The sequence below is a fragment of the Propithecus coquereli genome, unplaced genomic scaffold, assembly GCF_000956105.1.
Source record: "Propithecus coquereli isolate 6110/MARCELLA unplaced genomic scaffold, Pcoq_1.0 Scaffold57, whole genome shotgun sequence".
Lineage (NCBI taxonomy): Eukaryota > Metazoa > Chordata > Mammalia > Primates > Indriidae > Propithecus > Propithecus coquereli.
This window is the reverse complement of record NW_012151618.1, coordinates 4,284,669-4,306,230: the sequence shown is the minus strand read 5'-3', so window position 1 is coordinate 4,306,230 and position 21,562 is coordinate 4,284,669. Positions and strand designations below refer to the sequence as shown.

General features: G+C 37.9%; 1 protein-coding gene across 1 annotated transcript in view; it reads left to right on the top strand.

Annotated features, from left to right (window-relative positions):
- Positions 1 to 21,562, top strand: part of CCPG1 (cell cycle progression 1) — a 48,180-nt gene that overhangs the window by 10,711 nt on the left and 15,907 nt on the right. The window contains exons 2-5 of the mRNA XM_012658063.1: positions 11,683 to 11,751; positions 14,480 to 14,594; positions 17,426 to 17,502; positions 18,901 to 19,102. Coding sequence (XP_012513517.1) covers positions 11,692 to 11,751; positions 14,480 to 14,594; positions 17,426 to 17,502; positions 18,901 to 19,102 — 454 coding nt within the window. The 5' untranslated portion in view covers positions 11,683 to 11,691. The remainder of the gene's footprint in view (positions 1 to 11,682; positions 11,752 to 14,479; positions 14,595 to 17,425; positions 17,503 to 18,900; positions 19,103 to 21,562) is intronic.

The window sequence follows — 21,562 nt, the reverse complement described above, 5'->3', positions numbered from 1 at the left end:
ACAGATACTTTTATATGTTGTTGGTGGGAACCACTTAGTATCTTTTGGAGAGCAATTTAGCAATATCTATAAAAATTTTAAATGTGCATACCTTTTGGCTTTTAGGTATCTGTTTTAGAGAAACACATGCGTAGAAGTATTTACAAAGATGTTTATTTCATGTTATTTATAATAGTGAAAAATTGGTAAAAACCTGCAGTTTATCAATAGGGGAATAATGAAGTAAACTATAATACATGTATAAAATATTTCATTTTATGGTATAATTTTATTTTTATACATGCATTGGGATTTTATTGTACAGAATGTTCTGCAACCTGATTTTTGGATTTCCATCTCAAGAGATTTTTCTAAAATAAAATATATTATTTCAGGAATTAAGTAAAGTGGCAATTATGGAGAGACTACAGAGAAGGAAATCAATAGGGAGGGGATGTGTCAGCTTTTGAGATAATTCAATGATAATTTTCCACTCTAGTTGCAGTTTATATGATGTAAAAAGATTATACATTATGCAGTCAAGGAAAATTGTCATTTGTGACACTGGTTGTTAAGGAGATAGGCAAAAAAGTTTCCAGCAGAAAAATATTCAAAGGAAAGGTCACTACTGTGCTTTTATCCAAAATATATGTGTTTTATAATGATATACCTAAAACAAAAGTATCAATTTCTTGGCCGGGCGCGGTGGCTCACGCCTGTAATCCTAGCACTCTGGGAGGCCGAGGCGGGCGGATTGTTTGAGCTCGGGAGTTCAAGACCAGGCTGAGTAAGAGCGAGACCCCGCCTCTACTAAAATTAGAAAGAAATTAATTGGCCAGCTAAAAATACATGGAAAAAATTAGCCGGGCATGGTGGCGCATGCCTGTAGTCCCAGCTACTCGGGAGGCTGAGGCAGAAGGATCACTTGAGCCCAGGAGTTTGAGGTTGCTGTGAGCTAGGCTGACGCCATGGCACTCACTCTAGCCCGGGCAAAAAAGAGTGAGACTCTGTCTCCAAAAAAAAAAAAAAGTATCAATTTCTTTTTTCTCTTTCTTCCTTTGGAAAGAATTATAGGTTTTTTCTTAGTTTTTATTTGCAAAACACAGTTACAGTCTTAAGAAAAAATCTCATTAAAAAGTAACCATATGGAGATGGAGGTGGAATTATTGCATTTATTAAAAGAAGAAATGTTAACAGAGTCTGACCACTAATTCCAGTAGAACTTGTCAAATTAATAACTCCTATATTTATTGTTTTATGTTTTTATGTATGAAACTGGACTGATAATTTCTCCCATTCATTCCTTCACTCCTCTCTGTTACCTTCCTGCTCATTCTTGGCAACTAACATGGATTCAAGTTAAAAAAATAAAAACAAAAACAAAAAACCCAGCATTGAATTCTTTAATTTTCTTTCCTTCCATCTATGAATATATCTGTATCTAGAGTCATTTTTTTTTAAAGATTAAAAAAAATTGTTTTATTCTGGAGCAAAAATCCTTTTCATAATACGTATAAGTTCATTCCTAATATTGAAAACTTAAGAAATAATAGCATTAATTCATAAAACAATTTTTCATGATATAGAATAAAATTTTATATAGTCTGTTCATCCAGAATGTAGAAATAAACAGCAATCATATGTAATTTATTTCTTTTTATTTATTTAATAATCACCCCAACTTCTGGTAACCATCCCATTCCCTAATCACCCCAACCTCTGGTAACCATCATTCCATTCTTGACTTTTGTGAGATCAACTTTTTTAAATTCCACATATGAGTGAGATCATGTGATATTTGTCTTCCTGTGCCTGGCTTATTTCACTTCACATAGTGTCCTCCAGTTCCATCCGTGTGATTGCCAATGGCAAGATTTCATTCTTTTTTACAGCTTAGTAGTTTCCCATTGTGTATTTTCTTTTTTTTTTTTTTTTTGAGACAGAGTCTCACTGCGTTGCCCGGGCTAGAGTGCCGTGGCATCATCCTAGCTCACAGCAACCTCAAACTCCTGGGCTCAAGCAATCCTTCTGCCTCAGCCTCCCGAGTAGCTGGGACTACAGGCATGCGCCACCATGCCCGGCTAATTTTTTCTATATATTTTTAGCTGTCCAATTAATTTCTTTCTATTTTTGGTAGAGACGGGGTCTCGCTCTTGCTCAGGCTGGCCTTGAACTCCTGAGCTCAAATGATCCACCCGCCTCGGCCTCCCAGAGAGCTAGGATTACAGGCGTGAGCCACCGCGCCCGGCCTGTGTATTTTCTTTATCCATTTTATCCATATTTTCTTTACCCATTTATCTTTTGATGGATACTTAGGTTGATTCCATATCTTGGCTATTCACAATAGCCAAGATATGGAATAGAGAATAGTGCTGTGATAAACATAGGAGTGCAGATATCTCTTTGACATACTGATTTTATTTCTTTTGAGTATACCCAGTGGTGGGATTGCTGGATCTGGAGCCTTCTTCTTTTTTTTTTCATTTCAGCATATTATGGGGGTACAGATGTTTAGGTTATGTATGTTGCCCTTGCTCCCTCCTCCCCCCCCCCAAGTATGAACTTCAAGCGTATCCATCCCCCAGGTGTTGTGCATTGCACTCTTTGTGTATGCATATATCCGTTCCCTCCTCCCCTCTCCCCCCTCCCCGACATCCAATAAATGTTATTCTTATATGTGCACTTATGTGTTCATCAGTTAATACCAATTTGATGGTGAGTACATGTGGTGCTTGTTTTTCCATTCTTGGGATAGGGAGCCTTCTTTATGTTCTCCTTCCAGTGTTGAAATCTCTCTGTTCAGGACCCCTTTCTGTGCCCCAAATCCATTATCATTCCTTGTTGGTTGTCATCTTGTGCCTCTCCTGTATTGTCATATTCTTCCTACTGGTTCATCTTGGCATGTCATCTTGGCATATTTAGGTCTTTCCCATCTTGAAAAAATTCATGTTAATTCCAACATGTAAACTCTAGTTAGAGCTCTGTCATTTTGCTTTTATGGTCAAGCTCTTTAGAAAGTACTATGTGTACTTGACATTTCAGTTTCCTTTCCTAAGCTGCAAACGTCCATGTCCATTTGGCAACTGAACATTTCCCAGTTGGATATCCTGTAAATCATCTGAATCATTGGTGTGTTAAAAAGAGAATTTATGCCCTGACACGTATCACTTCCCCATTAACCATCTCCTCTTTTTCTTCATACTTATCCAGTCTCTCTGAATGGCACCACATCCTATTATCCAAGCCAAAAATTGGAAGTCATTATTGAATATGTTTCCCTTGTGTCCCATATTTGAGGCTGTTTAGTTTATCTCTTAAACATCTTATTTCCATCTTTATCATTCAGCACCACTACTGCTTTAGTTCAGACTCTAATCATGTCTCATCTAGAATGCTGAGAGGTATCCTCTTTTCTAGTCTTATAATATATCTTCCACACAGAATGAAAGGGATTTTGTGAAACCACTCAAAGACTCTGAGGTGGCTCCCCATTGACATAATTAAAGTCCCAATTTCTTTTTTTTTCCTCTGTCCCTCCTTGCCTCCCTCCTTAAGTCCCAAATTCCTAATATGTATAATAATATCAGGTCATCCTTGTATTTTGAAATCTACTGCCACCCTCCCTTTCATCACCCCCTGTCACTCCTACCCACTGCTGTAATTACTTTTCATGAAGTTCTTAGAACATAAGTTTTCTGTGCTGTTGTGCATTCTACTTTCTCTACCTTTTGGATTGCCAGTCCAAGTTTACCTAGATACTTTGAATTTATCTCTGAAGGCTCAATCCAGTTTTCATGAGTTGAAGACATTTGTCTCTTAAAGATCATGTTTGTCAGTTTCATTTTGATTATTTAGATAGGTTAATTAATTCAATTTGATTTTCACCCCTAGGTGACAGTCTTTTTAATATTTAGCTTATCCATGGGTATTCTGTTCTACTCAGCTGAATCTCAGGTGTGTTCAGACAGAAAAGGGATTGAAAACTACTCTGCTTGTTCATTCTTCACAATTTGTTTTCAGTACCTCAAGGAGGCCTTTCCTAACCACTGTATTTAAATTTCTAATTCTTACACTCCTTCACTCCCACTCTGCCTTCATTTTTGTTTTTCTCCATAGCACTTGGCACCAATTGGCTTACTCTATCTTCTAGAAAGTAAGCTTTCTTCAAGGGAGGTTTTTTTTTTTTTTTTGAGACAGAGTCTCACTCTGTTACCCTGGCTAGAGTGCCATGGCGTCATCCTAGCTCACAGCAACCTCAAACTCCTGGGCTCAAGCGATCCTTCTGCCTCAGCCTCCCGAGTAGCTGGGACTACAGGCATGCGCCACCATGCCCAGCTAATTTTTTCTATGTATTTTTAGTTGTCCAATTAATTTCTTTCTATTTTTAGTAGAGACGGGGTCTCGCTCTTGCTCAGGCTGGTCTCGAACTCCTGAGCTCAAACAATCCACCCGCCTCGGCCTCCCAGAGAGCTAGGATTACAGGCGTGAGCCACCGCCCGGCCCCAAGGGAGGTTTTTGTTTTTGTTTTCTTTCAGTGCTGTATCCCCAGCACTTGGAAGAGTTCATGGCACATAGTAGGTACTCAGTAAATACTTGTCGAATGAACAAACAGTGTTTATGTTCCAGATAAGGATAGGCTCATTTAAAATATTTCCACAGGGTTACTATTGGGCAAGAAGTAGAGTTAAATTATAAAGGATATTTTAAAGTTTTCATTAGTTGGGATCTTGTATCCTCTTCCCTTTCTCAAGCGAAGTCTATTTTATTTTATTTTATTTTATTTATTTTATTTTAAGACAAAGTCTTGCTCTGTTGCCCTGGGTGAGGAGTGTAGTGTCATCATTGTAGCTCACTGCAACCTCAAACTCCTGGGCTCAGGTGATCCTCCTTCCTTGGCCTTCCGAGTAGCTGGGACTACAGGTGTGCACCAAGATGCCCGGCTAAGGTGAATTTTGTTTTAAAGCAGACATTTTCATATCCTTTGAGGAGGGGAAAGATTCAGAACCTTTGAAAAGCATTATAGAAATATGTTTTTGAAAGTTATCCATTATGACCCTCTGATCTTTGATCACGTACTTTTGGGGCCCTTGCCTAACAGCCCATCGGTTGCCTTACTTCGGAATTATAGACGTGTGGGAGAATAATGCCCCCATTCTTCTCCATCACATCTAATTCTAGAAGATACGGTGAAAGAAACCTTAACCTTTTTCATAGTAAAATGTAGCTACTCAGGAATGATGAAGGGGACACCATAATATCAGGTAATACCCATTCCAATTGTACTTCATAAGATAAAATTAATATTATCGATGTGTTATTATTACAGATTTGACAGCTGCCACCAACATGTTTTAAAATGACATCTTTAGCCAATAACTCTCCTCTGAACTCAGTCTCCAGCCACCTACTGGATGTTTCCACTTGAATGTGATACCAGTTATCTCAGATTCAAAATACCTCAAGCCAATTTAATGTTTTGCTTGCCATAGCCTGCTCCTTTTGAAGTCTTCTTGTCTCAGTGGCCCTTTCCTTCTTGTATTTGCAGAGGCCAGCAGTCATCTCTCACACCCCATATTCAATACATCAGGAAGTCTTTTTGGCTGTACTTATAAAACCTTCAAAATATGTAATCTGTTCACTTCTCACTGTCTTTGCTACTACCACCTGGTCCAAACCACCATCATCTCTCACCTGGATTATTACAGCCTTGAAAGTGGGCTTCCTGTGTCTGTCTTTGCTCCCTTACAGTACTCCCCTACAGTACAGGCAGGCAGAGTGATTTTTTTTCTTTTTTTCAAGAGACAGAATCTCACTGTGTCACCCAGGCTGGAATGCAGTGTTGTGACCACAGTTCACTGCAGCCTCAAACTCCTAGGCTCAAACAATCCTCCTGCTTCAGCCTCCCAAGTAGCTGGGACTACAGGCACGTTCCACTGTGCCTAGCTAATTTCTAAAAAAATATATTTTTAGAGATTTCCCAGGCTAGTCTTGAACTCCTGGCCTCAAGTGATCTTCCTGCTTCGGCCTCCCGAAGTGCTTGGATTACAGGCGTGAGCCACCCTACACCTGGTCCAAAGTGATCTTTTATTACTTTCCTCAAAACCCTTCTGTGACTTTTAGTTTTCAGTCAGAGTAAAATGCTAGTCTTAGAACCCGTGAGGCCCTGCACAATTTGTCACTCCTCCTTACCCTATTATCTCCTGTTTCGTCTCTTTCTGCTGTCCTGCTAGGCCACTCCACTCCACCCACACAGGCCTCCTTCTTGTTTCTCAGAGGTGCAGGCTTAATCCCAATTTGGTACTTGCCATTCCTTTGATCTTAAATGCTCTTCCCCCGATTAACTGCTTAATAGTTCCCTCACCCATTCAAATCTTTGCTCATACATGCTTTCTCACTGAAACTTTCCTTGACCGTCCTTTGTAGCATTAACCTACTTCATCCTAGCATTTTCTGTTCTTTACTGTGTTTTCTCCGGAGTGAGAAATATACCAACAAATATTCTGTGCATTTGACTTGTGTACTGAATGTCTCCAGGATGAAAGGTGAAATGCACAGGACAGTTTTTTTTTTTTTTTTTTTTTTTTGAGACAGAGTCTCGCTTTGTTGCCCGGGCTAGAGTGAGTGCCGTGGCGTCAGCCTAGCTCACAGCAACCTCAAACTCCTGGGCTCAAGCAATCCTCCTGCCTCAGCCTCCGAGTAGCTGGGACTACAGGCATGCGCCACCATGCCCGGCTAATTTTTTCTATATATTTTTAGCTGTCCAATTAATTTCTTTCTATTTTTGGTAGAGACGGGGTCTCGCTCTTGCCCAGGCTGGTCTTGAACTCCTGAGCTCAAACGATCCGCCCGCCTCGGCCTCCCAGAGTGCTAGGATTACAGGCGTGAGCCACCACGCCGGGCCCACAGGACAGTTTTTTATTCAGGCTCTTGCAATAAGGAGAAAGTACATTAAAAGTACGTAAAATTGGCAGTGGAGACGAATTTTAAGTGATTGAGTGATTTAAGTGACTGGCATGATCAGATTTATGTTTTAGGATGTACTTAGTGTGGACAGCTTTGTGTAGGAGTGATTGGAAGGGAATTGACATTGGAGATAGAGATCAATTAGAAAGCTATCAACATTAATTGAAGTGGGAAATGACGAAGTTGGGTATGGCATTAGAAGAGGGAATGGATAAAAGAGTAAGACTTTTCTGGATTTTTGGGTCAAGGTGAAGTTTTAGTTATCCTAAGTCTAGGATTTTTCTTTTTCTTTTTTAAGACAGAGTCTCTGTTGCCCTGAGTAGAGTGCCGTGGCATGTCACATGTCAGTGTAGCTCACAGCAACCTCAAACTCCTGAGCTCAAGCAATCCTCCCACCTCGGCCTCCCAGAGTGCTAGGATTACAGGCCTGAGCCACTGCATCTGCCCTCGGATTTTTGATATGAAGGTTTGGTGGCTCTTGCTTACAGCCATGTCATTTTTGGTTAATGCTATTCTCTGGGATAACCAGAAACAGAAGGAGCAGCAGGAAGATGATTTCAGTTTTGTACATTTTGTGTCCGAAATGGCTGAGAAACATATAAGGGTACATCAGAAGCAATTGGGAATATGTGACTGGAGACTTGGTTAAAGAAGCTACCCTGAGGAATAAAAGAAGCCCGAGTCTAAAAAATGCTTCAAGTTTATTGATTTCACAAAGTATCCTTAGCTTCATAACTATGATTATTCTTATGCTTTTGTAAGTTTCCCATAAACTCTGCTTATTTCTAAATTACTATTAGTAAAGCCCTTAAAATGAGAAAAGTTTATACATTTACCTACATTCAAAATAATGGGAGAGGAACCCTGTGGGTTTCTATAGAATTTTGAGGAACAATTTAGATTTGTGTCAGGAACTGCACCATCATCCAGAAATGTTTACCTTTCTTGTTTATTGAGTGGGCCTAGTAAGTGTCAAGCACTGTTCTATGTGTTGAGAATATATAATAGGCTTGGTAAACAAGCAATTACAGCATAGCATTCTATTTTAAGTGCTAGATTAGGGAAAATACTAGAGTCTTTGGGGGATGGAGTCAGGGAATGGGTCACAAAGTGATGCATCAGCTGAGGTGAGCACAGGAGTTTGGTTTGAGGTAAGGGGATGGGCAACTGATAAGAATATGCAAAGCCCTAGAATTAGGAGAAAGCAAAGCATTTTGGGGGAATTGAAAAGGTTGGGGGAAGAGGGAATCAACTGAGAGAGGATGAAATGCTAGAGAGTAAAGACTAGATATTGAAGGCTTTGAGGCATTATCCTGAAGACAATATGAAAATCGTAACTTTTTTTTTTTAAAGGAATAAGATAATGAGATTATCATTTTAGGAAGATCTCTGGCTGTAGTGGAGGAGGATTCAAACTCCAAGGGAGAGGCTGGGCGGGGTGGCTCACACCTGTAATCCTGGTACTCTGGCAGGTTGAGGTGGGAGGATTGTTTGAGTTCAAAAGTTGGAGACCAGCCTGAGCAAGAGGAAGACCTTGTCTCTACTAAAAATAGAAAAATTAGCTGGTGTGCACTTAACAGTCTCGGCTACTCTGGAGGCTGAGGCAGGAGGATAACTTGTACCCAGGAGTTTGAGGTTGCAGTGAGCTATGATCACACCACTGCACTCTAGCTCGGAGGCAGAGCAGAGTCTGTCTCAAACAAGCAAACAAACAAAACTCCAAGGGAGCTTTTGTAGTTGCTGTGTCTATGATGGGGCTTAGAAAGTTACTTTTTTCCCCTTTGGTTATAGTGTACCCAACTTTTTGAGGACAGCTGAATTAATAGGGTTCTTTAGTAGGGCTGTGAATGTTGCTTATCCAAATTGTCATGGTGGTGTTATGGCCAGTGAGGAATCTTTTTGTCTCATTTGGGCTAGATGCCAACCAAGCTTGTCCTTCCCCCAAAGAAGTAAACAAATAATTAAACTGAGCCCTGATTAAAGTGAGCTCACTGATTTGGCGAATGCAGGTATGGTTAGTTGTCTCAATTTAGCAATGTATTTTACTTTCTTTTGATATGTTATCTTTAATCCTCTTATTAGAAAACAAAAGCTAGGGGCTACCTATTTATGAGAACTGTTTAGATGGAAGTTACCTAGAGAATAGGAGGCTTAATGTATATTAAATATCCCTGATTAGTAACCTGGAAGTTACTGAGAAAATAAAGCACAGGTAAGTCTCGGGTAAGATGGAGCAGCAATGAGAATTTGGGCTACCAGAGGAGTTTAAAAGATGTGGTTGGGCAAAGGGCAGGAGAGAAGCTTTCACATGATGAAGAAAGAATGCTTCTCACACTTCAGCCAATTTTCTTTATCGCAAAGCCTACCTACTTGTTTCTTGTGGAATGGTTTTTCCACTTATCTGGTCACTTAAACCAGAAACCTAGGAGCTATTATCCTATGCATTTTCTCTTCTACAGTTGGTTATTCAATCCTTTAAAAAAAAAAATCTTTCATATCTTCTCATCTCTCCTAAACCTTCCCTTCCTTTACCCCTTTCTCCTCATCAGTACTGGTTAAGTTTAGGTGCTTATCTCTTTCATGGGATATTACATTGTTTCCTTGTATCCCACAGGTGGAGGGCCCTTTAGTTGCTTCCCCATCTTAATATATGCTCTTAAAAATTCAAATCCGAGAAGTAAGTTAAAAAACAGGTGCTGAAATAAAAAAAAAAAACAACAGGGAGCACTGACCCCATTTTTCTGGAGTCTGTGTCCCCCTAAAAACAATTGAGATCTAATCTTCTTTTTAAACTCCATTCATGCTAGATTAATCTACCTTTTTAAAAAACTTTGATATCCTTTAATAGTTTTTCTGCCGTTGTTCTAGCTGTATAATGCTTTTTCTTTCTTACTTGGGAAATCTTTCCAGTGTCACCAGATCTTTTGATTTCTGTTTTTTGATGAGGAAACAGAAATCTTCATCTTTTTTCTTTTTTAGAGTCAAGGTCTCATGCTGTGTTGCCCAGGAGGCTGGAGTGTAGTGAGTATTCACACGCTCAATCATCAAAGCCACTACAGCCTGGACCTCCTGGGCTTGGGGGATCCTCCTTCCTCAGCCTCCCAAGTAGCTAGGATTACAGGCACTTACCATCATGCCTGGTCCAGAAATCTTCATTTTTATGTAATATCTCACAGTTTTTAAATTTTGGCAACTGTTAATTTAGTTTGAAAAGCTGTCTAATTTGCAGCCTCATTTATAAAGACTTCTTTGATCATTCTCCTTTCCCCCTCCATATTTAATTGCTCAGTCTTTGTGTATGCCCATATGTTAATGCGTAATTTTCAAATTATTATAAAAAAATTCTCAAACAAATGGATGGTGACATGTATCAAAAGTCTTTTTGAAATTCATGAAAACTGGTTCAATGAGAAATTGGGATTTATATAGTCAGTTTAATAAAGAATGCTGAAATAAAATTACAAAGATGTAAGTCTGGTTAATATCCTACAAGGTATTCAAACTGTAGCTTTTTGGATAATCTCTACTTGGGATAGAAAAAAATTTGTTTAACCCTAATGGTTTTCTGTAAGCTTACCTTTAAATTTATAGAGTTAGAAACTGCCTGGGTCCTAGTCAGTTGAAATTGGAAATCAAACAATTAGATGACTTCTGGTGAACTTATTACAAAATGTTCTAGCATGACATTAAAAGTCACACAATCTTTATGTCTTATTTCAGGTTCTGAATAATTTATCTGAAAACATGCTAATTTTTATGCTGTTAGTGACCAACCTCTTCGTATCTTCCTTTTTTGAAATACTAATTTATAAGAGTTTCCAGAATCATCAGCAGATGATTCAGATCTATATTTTTGCCTTGTTCTCATTTGATCACTAGTTTCATATTATCTGCAGTAGAGTTCTATTAAAATACCAACCCATCAACTTAGATATCTAATGTATTCACAGTATATGTGCAATAATAGAAGTGTAAGCTTTAGATGTGTAGAACAAGTTAGTAAGAATACCATTTGCTTTAATGAGCTGGGTTTTGAAGTTTAAAGGAGTTTCAGATAGAAAAGGGGAGAACAAAGCAGGTAGAGTGAAAAATGTGAAAAATGTATGCTTAGTTAGGGCTTGAGTCTGAGTTATTGCTGGTGACCACACAAGTTTCTAACTAGCTTTTTTCCCCCATTTAATTCAACTCAAGTATTGCTTACACAGTTATTTTCATAAAAACTAATCATGTTTCTTTTCTGCTTGAAAAATGTAAATCGCTTTGTGTTGCCAACATATAGACTTCATTTTGCTTGGTTTGGGAGCTCTTTGATTTCCCACTACTTCTAGGTTTCTTCAGCCATGCTTTTCACACTTTACTGTTCATTGAAAATATAGGCCTTTACTGTTGTTTTTTCCCCATTCTACCAACTCTCGACTTCCTCACGTGGTCAAATTGGGTTCTCCTTTCCCTTCTCTGGCCAAATCCTACATTTTCTTACAGACTCAACTCTCTTCTTCATTCCACAATATGACTGTCCACACCTAGTCCAGAGGGATCTCCTTGTCTTAAACATTTGGTCGTATTTGTTCATACAGGTATGCAATCATACCACATCCTGTATGGCAAATCTATGAGTGGGTTGTCTCAGTTTCAACTGGAAGGCAGTAAGCTACTTTTCATACTTTATGTCACATGTGGTGCTTCCTATAGAATTTTTAAAAATGTGTCCCACAAGTCTGTATGTTCTTGTATTCGTAGACCTGAAAAATGTCTGAAAATTCCAGTGACAGTGATTCATCTTGTGGTTGGACTGTCATCAATCATGAGGTATGATATTTAATACTTTTTACAAGATAATTCAAAATATTACAATGTTAGCAGTGATGTAAACTGTGTTCCTTGAAGGCCAGTATTTTTCTACGTTTAAGCAAACATTTCTATTGGACATTTTCCCACCCACATTAAATTTCACTGCCAAATATTCTTCACAGGCTAGCTCTTCTATTAATACATTATTGTACACAGCTTTCCTTAGCTTTGTGACATTAGGCAAATATTTATTGAAGGTTTATTATTGGTCAGGCCCTGCGCTTTCTGCTTTTCCTTCATTCTCAGTATAATTTTATCTTTTTTTTTTTTAAGATATGGGGTCTCACTATATTGTCCAGGCTGGATTGCAGTGGCTATTCACAGGCATGGTTATACCTCACAGCAGCCTTGAACTCTTGGGCTCAAGTGATCCATCCTCTTGCTTCAGCCTCCTTGGTTCCTGGGACTACAGGCTCGTGCTACCATACCCTATTCTCGTATAATTTTGAACAACCCACCTGGTATAGATGGGTTTCATCTTCATTGTATAGTTGAGAAAACTAAAACCTAGAGAGGTTAAGTAATGTGGCCAAGATTATGCAAGTGGAATGTATTAGAGCCTGGATTTGAACAGACCAGAAAGAAGGATGGAAAACATGTGTTCCACTTGTATTATGTTATATTAGCAGAACTTGACAGGAAAAGGGCTATGGGTAGAACCCTATCCCCAAATAGATTTTATAATAGAAGAATGATATACATACAATGAATGTCCATAACTTGTACATAATACACGTTGGCTTATTTTCTCACACCAGTAAAATGTTTTCATTATAGAAAAATCATAGTATACTGATAAACAGAAACAAGTAAAAATCATTTTTATTTGAAGTTTTAATGGATTTATCTATGGTTTTCCTATTTTTTCTTTTTTTTTAGGATCTCATGAGCCTCATTTGTTTGCCTTCATTAATAAATGGTATTTTTCCTTCATTAATAAATGGTACTTAAATGGTATTTTTTTTTTTTTTACAATTACCTTGATAATTTAAGGTTTAGGCAATTTGTTAATCATATCTTCTAGAAAACAACATTTACAAAACAAAATGATCTCCTTTTCTGCTTTACAATTTCAAACTTTAAAAGCAACTGCACTGGCCGGCCCGGTGGCTCACACCTATAATCCTAGCCCTCTGGGAGGCCGAGGTGGGAGGATCACTCGAGGTCAGGAGTTCAAGACCAGCCTGAGCAAGAGCGAGACCCCCTCTCTACTAAAAATAGAAAGAAATTAGCCAGACAACTAAAAATATATAGAAAAAAATAGCCGGGCATGGTGGCACATTTCTGTAGCCCCCGCTACTTGGGAGGCTGAGGCAGAAGGATTGCTTGAGCCCAGGAGTTTGAGGTTGCTGTGAGCTAGGCTGACGCCATGACACTCTAGCCTGGGGAACAGAGTGAGACTCTGTCTCAAAAAAAAAAAGAAAAGAAAAGCAACTGTACAATTTGAAATTGAGGTGGTTCTTTTTTTATTAATTGTAAGTGACTTTTCTATTTTTAATGTGTTTTCTATTTTGCAAAGGTTAGATCAACTCCCATGGCAACAACTTCTCCTTCAAGGATAATTAACAATATAGGAACAAGGCAGCTATGGGAGTCTTGTGCATCTGCAGAAAGCACAAGACAGCAAACCTTTGGCACTTAGCCAAGTGTGACATTAGGGTGTGTCTGAGACATCATGTGACAGGGTAAATCATATTCGTACTTTTATCTCTCATCCTCCACATCTAGTTTCCAAGTTCTGCTCTCTCTTGCTCTCTCTTACATGTGTTTCCTTTTCCATTCCCATAACTACCATTCTGATACAGGCCAGAACTGGTTTCCCTAGCAATCCCTAATCTAGCTCTAACTTTGCCTTAGCTTCTACCATTCTCCTGCCACGATAGGCAAACTCAAAGTCTTACATTCAGAATTCTCTTTAGGACTCATCTTAAAGGCTACTTATTTCGTGAATTCTTTTAATTTTTGCTGTTTTGAGTTACATATATCAGAAGAACTTAGACTTTTAATTTCATGTATCAACAAACTAGGAAAAAAGGGGGGGTACATAGGGAGAGGCAGAATCAATTTAGTGGTTAACTTTATTTTGCTAATTAATACATGAGGGGAAAAATGATACGATCCACTATTTTATTAAAGGACTGACATCGAAGTAGGAAAGATAACCTCAATAAAAAATAGTCTAAAATAGTATAAGGAAAGTATTCATTACCTAATAGGTTTATATAATCCATGCCCTTAAACATTTTTAGCTTACATTGCTGTAATAAGTAGTATTTGCATATGGCTGTTTCTCTGAATACATTGTAAATTTGAATTTTTTATACCCCACAATACCTAGCAAAGTGCCTTGTCTATAGTAGTTCCATAAATGTTAAACAGAAGTAAATTATCATAGAAACAGCTAAGTTTAGACACTTATCCTCTGGGATTCATATTTATTGGTTGGGCTCATAAAATAGAGCATTCCACTTTTAGACCAACTTGACTTAGAATCAAAACCTGTGACTCCATTCTGCTGTGGCCTTTGTCGACCAGATTGAATAAAGCTTGTCAGATTAGATACTGTTTTTTTGGAGTATAGCAACATCTGGGATTTTTAGTAATGGAAGCATCTGCATATAGTCAAATCCAGCTTGGAGGAGCTAATCGGCAAATAACTGAATGATCATCAATTTCTTTTCTCTAGGGGTCTGATGTAGAGATGGTGAATTCTGTCACAGCCAGTGACAACTGTGAGCTTACTCCAGAACGTTCATCTTTAGAGCAAGAGGAGCTACAAGTATTGCAGGTAGAGCAAGGAGGTAAGTTGTTTAAAAATTCTGATTTTTTTTTTTTTTAAACAGGATATGTGAGTGACATGAATCTTGCCTTCTTTTCAGGTGGGCAGCCTTTCTGGCTAACCTAAGCGATCAGGTCACTGAAGAACTAGAAGAATTTTAGTGTGGATTTAGGGAAGGCTTGTAGAACCCAGTGTCACCAGTCTGCCCCCAAGCATTTGTTAATTTGCAGCTGTAGTATATGTTTGGGACTTCACATATGCATTGATGCTACAGATGTAACCAGTGATTAAATATTATGTGTCACATGATTTAACATGAGTTTGTTTGGTAGAATAATTTATATTTACTTTTCATTATTAAAGACTAGTAATGTACAAGATTAATTTATCACATGAGATTTACTAAACTCTTCTCCAGTTATCATCATGTTATGGAATCCAGGCATAGCTCATTTTATTGTGCTTTGCTTTGTTGCGCTTCACAGATGCTGCCTTTTTTTGTTTGTTTTACAAATTTAAGGTTTGTGGCAACCCTGTGTCAAGCAATCTCTTAAAGCCATTTTTCCAACAGCATGTGGTCGCTTCATGTCTCTGTGTCACATTTTGGTGATTCTTGCAGTATTTCAAACTTTTTTGTTATTACTATGTCTATTACGGTGATCATGATGGTTCATCTTTGGTGTTACTATTGTAATTGTTTTGGGGCACCGCAAACCACGCCCATATAAAACGGTGCACTTAATAAATGTGTGTGTTCTGACTGCTCTGCTGGCCAGCCACTCCCTGTCTCTTTCCCTCTCTTCAGGCCTCCCTATTCCCTGAGAAACAACAATATTGAAATTAGACCAGTTAATAAGCCTACACTGACCTCTAAGTGTTGAAGTGAAAGAAAGTATCACATGTCTCTCACTTTTAATCAAAAGCTAGAAATGATTAAGCTTATTGAGGAAAGTGTGTTGAAAGCTGAAATAGGCTGAAAGCTAGGCCTCTTGTGCCAAACAGTTAGCCAAGGTGTGAATGCAAAGGAAAAATTCTTGAAGGAAATTAAAAGTGCTACTCCAGTGAATATACCAATGATGAGAAATCAAAACAGCCTTATTGCTGATAAGGAAAAAGTTGTAGTGATCTGGGTAGAAGATCAAAGCAGCCACAACATTCCTTTAAACCAAAACCTAATCCAGAACAAGACCCTAACTCTCAATTCTGTAAAGGATGAGAGAGGTGAGAAGGCTGCAGAAGAAAAGTATGAAGCTTGCAAAAGTTGGTTCATGAGATTTAAGGAAAGCGGCTGTTTCCATAACATAAAAGTGTAAGGTGAAGCAGCAAGTGCTGACGTAGAAGCTGCAGTAAGTTATCCAGAAGGTCTATCTAGCTAAGATGATTGATGAAGGTGGCTATGCTAAACAGTAGATTTTCTGTGTAGATGAGACAGCCTTCTCTTGAAAGAAGATGCCATCTAGGACTTTCATAGCTACAGAGGAGAAGTCAATGCTTGGCTTCCAATCTTTGAAGAACAAACTGACTCTCTTGTTTGACGCTAATGCAGCTGGTAACTTTAACTCAAAGCCACGGATCATTTACCATTCCGAAAATCCTAGGGCCCTTAAGAATTATACCAAATTGGCTAGGCTTAGTGGCTCATACCTATAATCCCAGCACTTTGGGAGGCCAGGGCTGGAGGATTGCTTGAGGCCAGGAGTTCAAGACTATCCTGGGTGACATATGAAGACCCTGTTTCTACAAAAAAACAAAAAATAAAAAAAATAACCAGGCATGGTGGATAGCACCTGTAGTCCCAGCTACTTGGGAAGCTGAGGTAGGAGAATCACTTGAGCCCAGGAGTTCAAGGTTACAGTGAGCTATGATCTGGCCACTGCACTCCAGCCTGGGTGACAGAGCGAGACCCTATCTCTAAAAATGAAATGAAATGAATAAAATAAAATAATAATCTGCCTAACCTCATGGATGCTGTTAAGAGGGTATAATAATGTCTTTTGTCCTGTTCTGTGAAGAGGTTAAATTGTATAAGAAATTCATGTTCATGGTAGGGAGAAAATAATAGTAAGCACAAGAAATTTAAAATAGCCTATAATTATTTTATCTGGAAATAATTGCTGTTGACATTTGGTATACATTCCTTGTATATAAATTTATGTTTATTATATTTAATATTTTTAACTTCTATTAACATTTTATATTCTTTTTCATTAAAAATATATTATGAACTCAGTAGCCTATTTGTGCATGTTTTCTTTGAGGAGATTTTTATAAAACGTATCTTCTGTAGTGACATTATTTTGTTTTTCTGTGTTCTTTGAGTGCTTGTTTTTTATAGTTTATTTTTTATTGTAAAGCACTTTTTTGTTTTGTAAATCATTTATAATTTGAAAGCTGTAGTTTTGATTCTTATAGTACCACGTATTGACAGCCATTAGAATGGTGATATCTTTAGGAATTTTGAATGAACTTTTAAGAATTCAGGAATTGCGCCACCAGGTATCTGAGAATGGATCTTTCATATTAACGGGTTTTTTTTTTATAAACACCTGGATTAAGTAATTTGGTGTTGTAAGGCAGAGATTTTATTTACTTACTCAAAGGAGCTTTGATTTGAGTTCTTAGTAGGTCCTAAATGAGTTCAGTTCAGTATCTAAAATTATCTCCTGACAATTTCAAATAAATGATTATTAGCACCAGAGGAGTGACTTTTTTATAATTGTATGTGACATTTCATTAAATCCACTTTAACATATTGAGAATAGATTTTTATCTACCCAGATTATATGCAGACTACAAAAAGTCAACAGTGTTTTAAATCAAGAAATAATTGTATTGATTTTTGCTTTATGTTAGAGACCAGCCAAAATGGCACAGTGTTAATGGGAGAAACTGCTTATCCAGCTTTGGAAGAAACCAAGTCAGCAATTGAGGTAAACTTTTATTTTACCCTGTGAATATATAAGCAGTATCCTTAGAGAATGCTAATTAAAGCCTCCATTTCCAGTTGTGCGTTCCATTTCTATTTGAATTATAAGCAATTTTTATTTAAAATTCTACCGATTGGTCAGTTTAAAGGTTAAAGTTAGGGCTGGACATGGTGGCTCACACCTGTTAACCCAGAACTTTGGGAGGCTAGGCTGGAGGGTCACTTGAAGCCAGGAGTTTGAGACCAGCCTGGGCAATATAGTGAAACCCCATCTCTACTAACTAACTAACTGACTAAATACATACATACATACATAGAGTGAGTAAGTGAGTAAGAAAGAAAGAAAAGTTAGCCGGTGTGGTATTGCACGCCTGTAGTTCCAGCTACTCTGGAGGCTGAGGCCGGAGGATCGCTTGAGTCCAGGAGTTCTGGGCTGTAGTGAGCTATGATCACGCCACTGTACTCCAGCCTAGGCCACAAAATGAGACCCTATCTCCTTAAAAAAAAAAAAAAAAGAAATTAAGCTGTTATGGTTCAGTCTAAAATGACATTTAGTTTTAAATTTGATAGCAAACTACATGTTGTCCTTTGGAGTTTTACTTGATTCCCAGATGATCTTTACATGGTGTCTTTGTCTGTGTGTGTTGCTATAGCAAAATACCTGAGACTGGGTGATTTATAAAGAACAGAAATTTATTTCTCCCAGTTCCAGAGGCTGAGAGGTCCAACGTTAAGGTGCCAGCAAGTTCGGTGTCTGGTGAGGGCTTCCTCTCTTGCTTCCAAGATGGCACCTTGTTGCTGTATCCTCAAGAGGGCATGGTGGAAGGAATGAGAAAGGGCTGGGCGCTGTATGAAGCTTTAATCACATTCACAAGGGAGGAGCGCTCATGACCTAATCACTTCCCAAAGGCCCCACCTCTTAATACTATTACATTGGCAATCACATTCCAACATAATACATTTTGGAGGACACATTCAGACAATAGTTCATGGCATAGCTGTAGGAGTTTATTACATACATAACCAGAAAAGTTTAATCAGTCTTTTTGGGCTCCCTAACCTCCAGAGTTATGTTCAAATAAACCCATGGGACTTGTGAGAGAAATGAACTCTCTCCTTTCTATGATTATTTAGGAACAAAGGTGGGCTTCTCAGCTTCTGCAGCCCACTAGGAGAAGGCAGTGGTCTGTTCTAATTCTGAGAGTTGCCAAGTGGTTTGATAGCATTTTCAAACTAAAAGGTAAACCTACTATTGCATAATTCTTTACTAATGGTCAGGAATCATATCTTTTATTTTAACCTCAAAATACCCTAATAGTACCATTATTTACTTTGAACTATGTAGAAAATATAAGACCATTAAAAAATTATTCAATTTTCTATCTATAAAATTATACTTCAGGCAGAAGAAGAAAAGTCATCTGAAGACAATGTCTGTTTTGGAACTGCCAGTGATGATTCTGATATTGTTACCCTTGAGCCGCCAAAGTTAGAAGAAATAGGAAATCAAGAAGTAATCACTGTTGAAGAAGCACAGAATCCAGAAGACTTTAACATGGGCTCTTCCTCTAGCAGCCAGTATGCATTCTGTCAGCCAGAAACTGGTAAGAACTATATAAGGATAAAAAATACACTGATAAGAACTTAAGGAGTTATATTTACCATATTTTATATAGTGCCTTGTTTTCTAACCATAAGTCTCTAGTTTTGAATATATTTAAGTAAAACTCAAGATAATTTCTTTTCTGTGAAATCTATTATATTTAGTGTTTTCCTAGACTCTGTGACCTAGAACACGGCAGTCTTTTGCTATAACAATAGCCATCTCTTATCATTAAATAGAAGACAAAATTTCTTCAAGGAGATTTGTTAAAATCTCAAATGCTCCAAAATGCATTTGGTGGTTTTTAAATCTTTAAGAGAAGATTGAGCTACCTAAAAGTAGGAGGATGTTAATATTTTTGCTTACAATAGTATACATTTTGTATTATAGAAATAGTGAAAGAAAATTCATATTGAAGTCTTTCAGATACATTCAATTATTAGTCATTCAACAAATATTTGAGTACCTACTATGTGCCAGACAGGGTCCAAAGTGCTGTCAATATAGCAGTCTCCCAAAGCTCTTGACTCCTGATTTTTTTTTTTTTTTTGAGATAGAGTCTTGCTGTGTTCCCCCAGCCTAGCTCACAGCAACCTCAAACTCCAGGGCTCAAGGGATCCTCCTGCCTCAGCCTTCTGAGTAGCTGGGACTATAGGCACATGCCACCATGCCCAGCTAATTTTTTCTATTTTTAGTAGAGATGGGGTCTTACTCTTGCTCAGGCTGGGAGACCTAATCTTTCATTTTAGATTGTTATGAAAATATCCCTATTGTAAATCACATTCTTAATGCAGTTAATGCCCATTGTTCAGACAGGATCATTTGGAGGTTAAAGTGTGAGTTGCTGAGCTTGATTCTTTTCCACAGTTGTTCGGCTCAGTTTTAGGAATGTATATAAATAACATCTTTCAAGGTGATATAAATATTTAGGCATAAAGTTCCTGTAAAATACCATAAGATACAAACCTTTAACCCACAGTTATTAACCTACAATTATAACCAGGGGCGAATTATGGAAGAGACAACTTGGAACACTGCTAGTGATTCCAAAAATTTCCTATTTTTGTGGAAAAAACAGGAGCATTTAGATAATATTCTTAGATTTTTTCCCTTCTTTAATATTTACATTTGGCAGTGAGAATCAGCTAATAGAATTTCTGTCATTCTACTTTAAGCTAATGTCAAGTAGAGATTCTTGGCTATCTCATTTAATGAGGAGTTATTTTCAGTTAGTGTATTAGTAGTTTGCCTATAAACAAGAGCTTGAAAACACTTCCTTCAACTATTTAAACGTTCATCTAACCTTCCTGGTCAGAGGAAAACTTACTAAAATTGCATACATAGTATATAGCAGCGGTCCCCAAACTTTTTGGCACCAGGGATTGGTTTCAAGGAAGACGATTTTGCCATTGACTGGGGAATGGGGTTTGGGGTGGGGGAGTGGTTGTTTTCAGGATGTGCAGTCAAACCCTTCTGCTAATGACAATCTATATTTGCAGCCGTTTGTCGGCGCTAGCATCACCGCCTGAGCTCCACCTCAGATCATGAGGCCTTAGATTCTCAGAAGGAGCGAAAAACCTAGATACCTCTCGTGCAGTTTATAGTAGGGTCCGCGCTCCTGTGAGCATCTAATGCTGCAGCTGATCTGACAGGAAGCGAAGCTCAGGTGGTGATGCCGGCTGTAAATACAGATGAAGCTTTGCTGGCTGCTCACCTCCTGCTGTGTGGCCAGGTTCCTAACACGAACTGGTACTGGTCCACGGCCTGGGGGTTGGGGACTCCAGGTATATAATATATTTATTCACCAGGGCTTAATATCATTGATTCTAGAATCCTTGTTGGTCATCATATATTTTTTTTTTTGACTCCAGGATTTGTGCTGTATTTAAGTAGTCTTTTTGTCCCCTCCTTTCCTCCTGGTTTAATTTGAGAATATTCATGGGCCAAATGTTAATTTGAAGAAAGAGTACTGCAGAAGGGTCCAGGCAGACATGTAAGAAACTGACATAGAAGACATGAAAGAATCTATACACTGTTAATTTTTTTTTTTTCTTTAGGAATTGGGCCTTCTAAGACTAGTATTCTAATGTTTATCTCCTTTCTGAACTTGGACTTCTTGGGAATTTTGCAGACTCAGTTAAGAGGAATATTTGACTAAGTGTATTTTTACCCATTGTTATCTCCTCTACAGAAATTAATTATTTCAATAAACAAAGTGTTAAAAAATAAAGATGAAATTTTGGACTATGCTGAAAACATTATATATAAATCAGTTGCTGAGAGTTTTTGTTCTTTCCTTTAGCCCCATATTTTTTTCTTGGTTTATTAATTTCATGCTACCCATTGTTTAGTTATTTTGTTTTTTCCTTTTCCTTTCTTCATTTTATAGGATTTTAATTTCAGTTTTTTTCTTCTACTAAATTAGATTCTTGTGGCAGTGTACTTTAAGAACACTACCTAC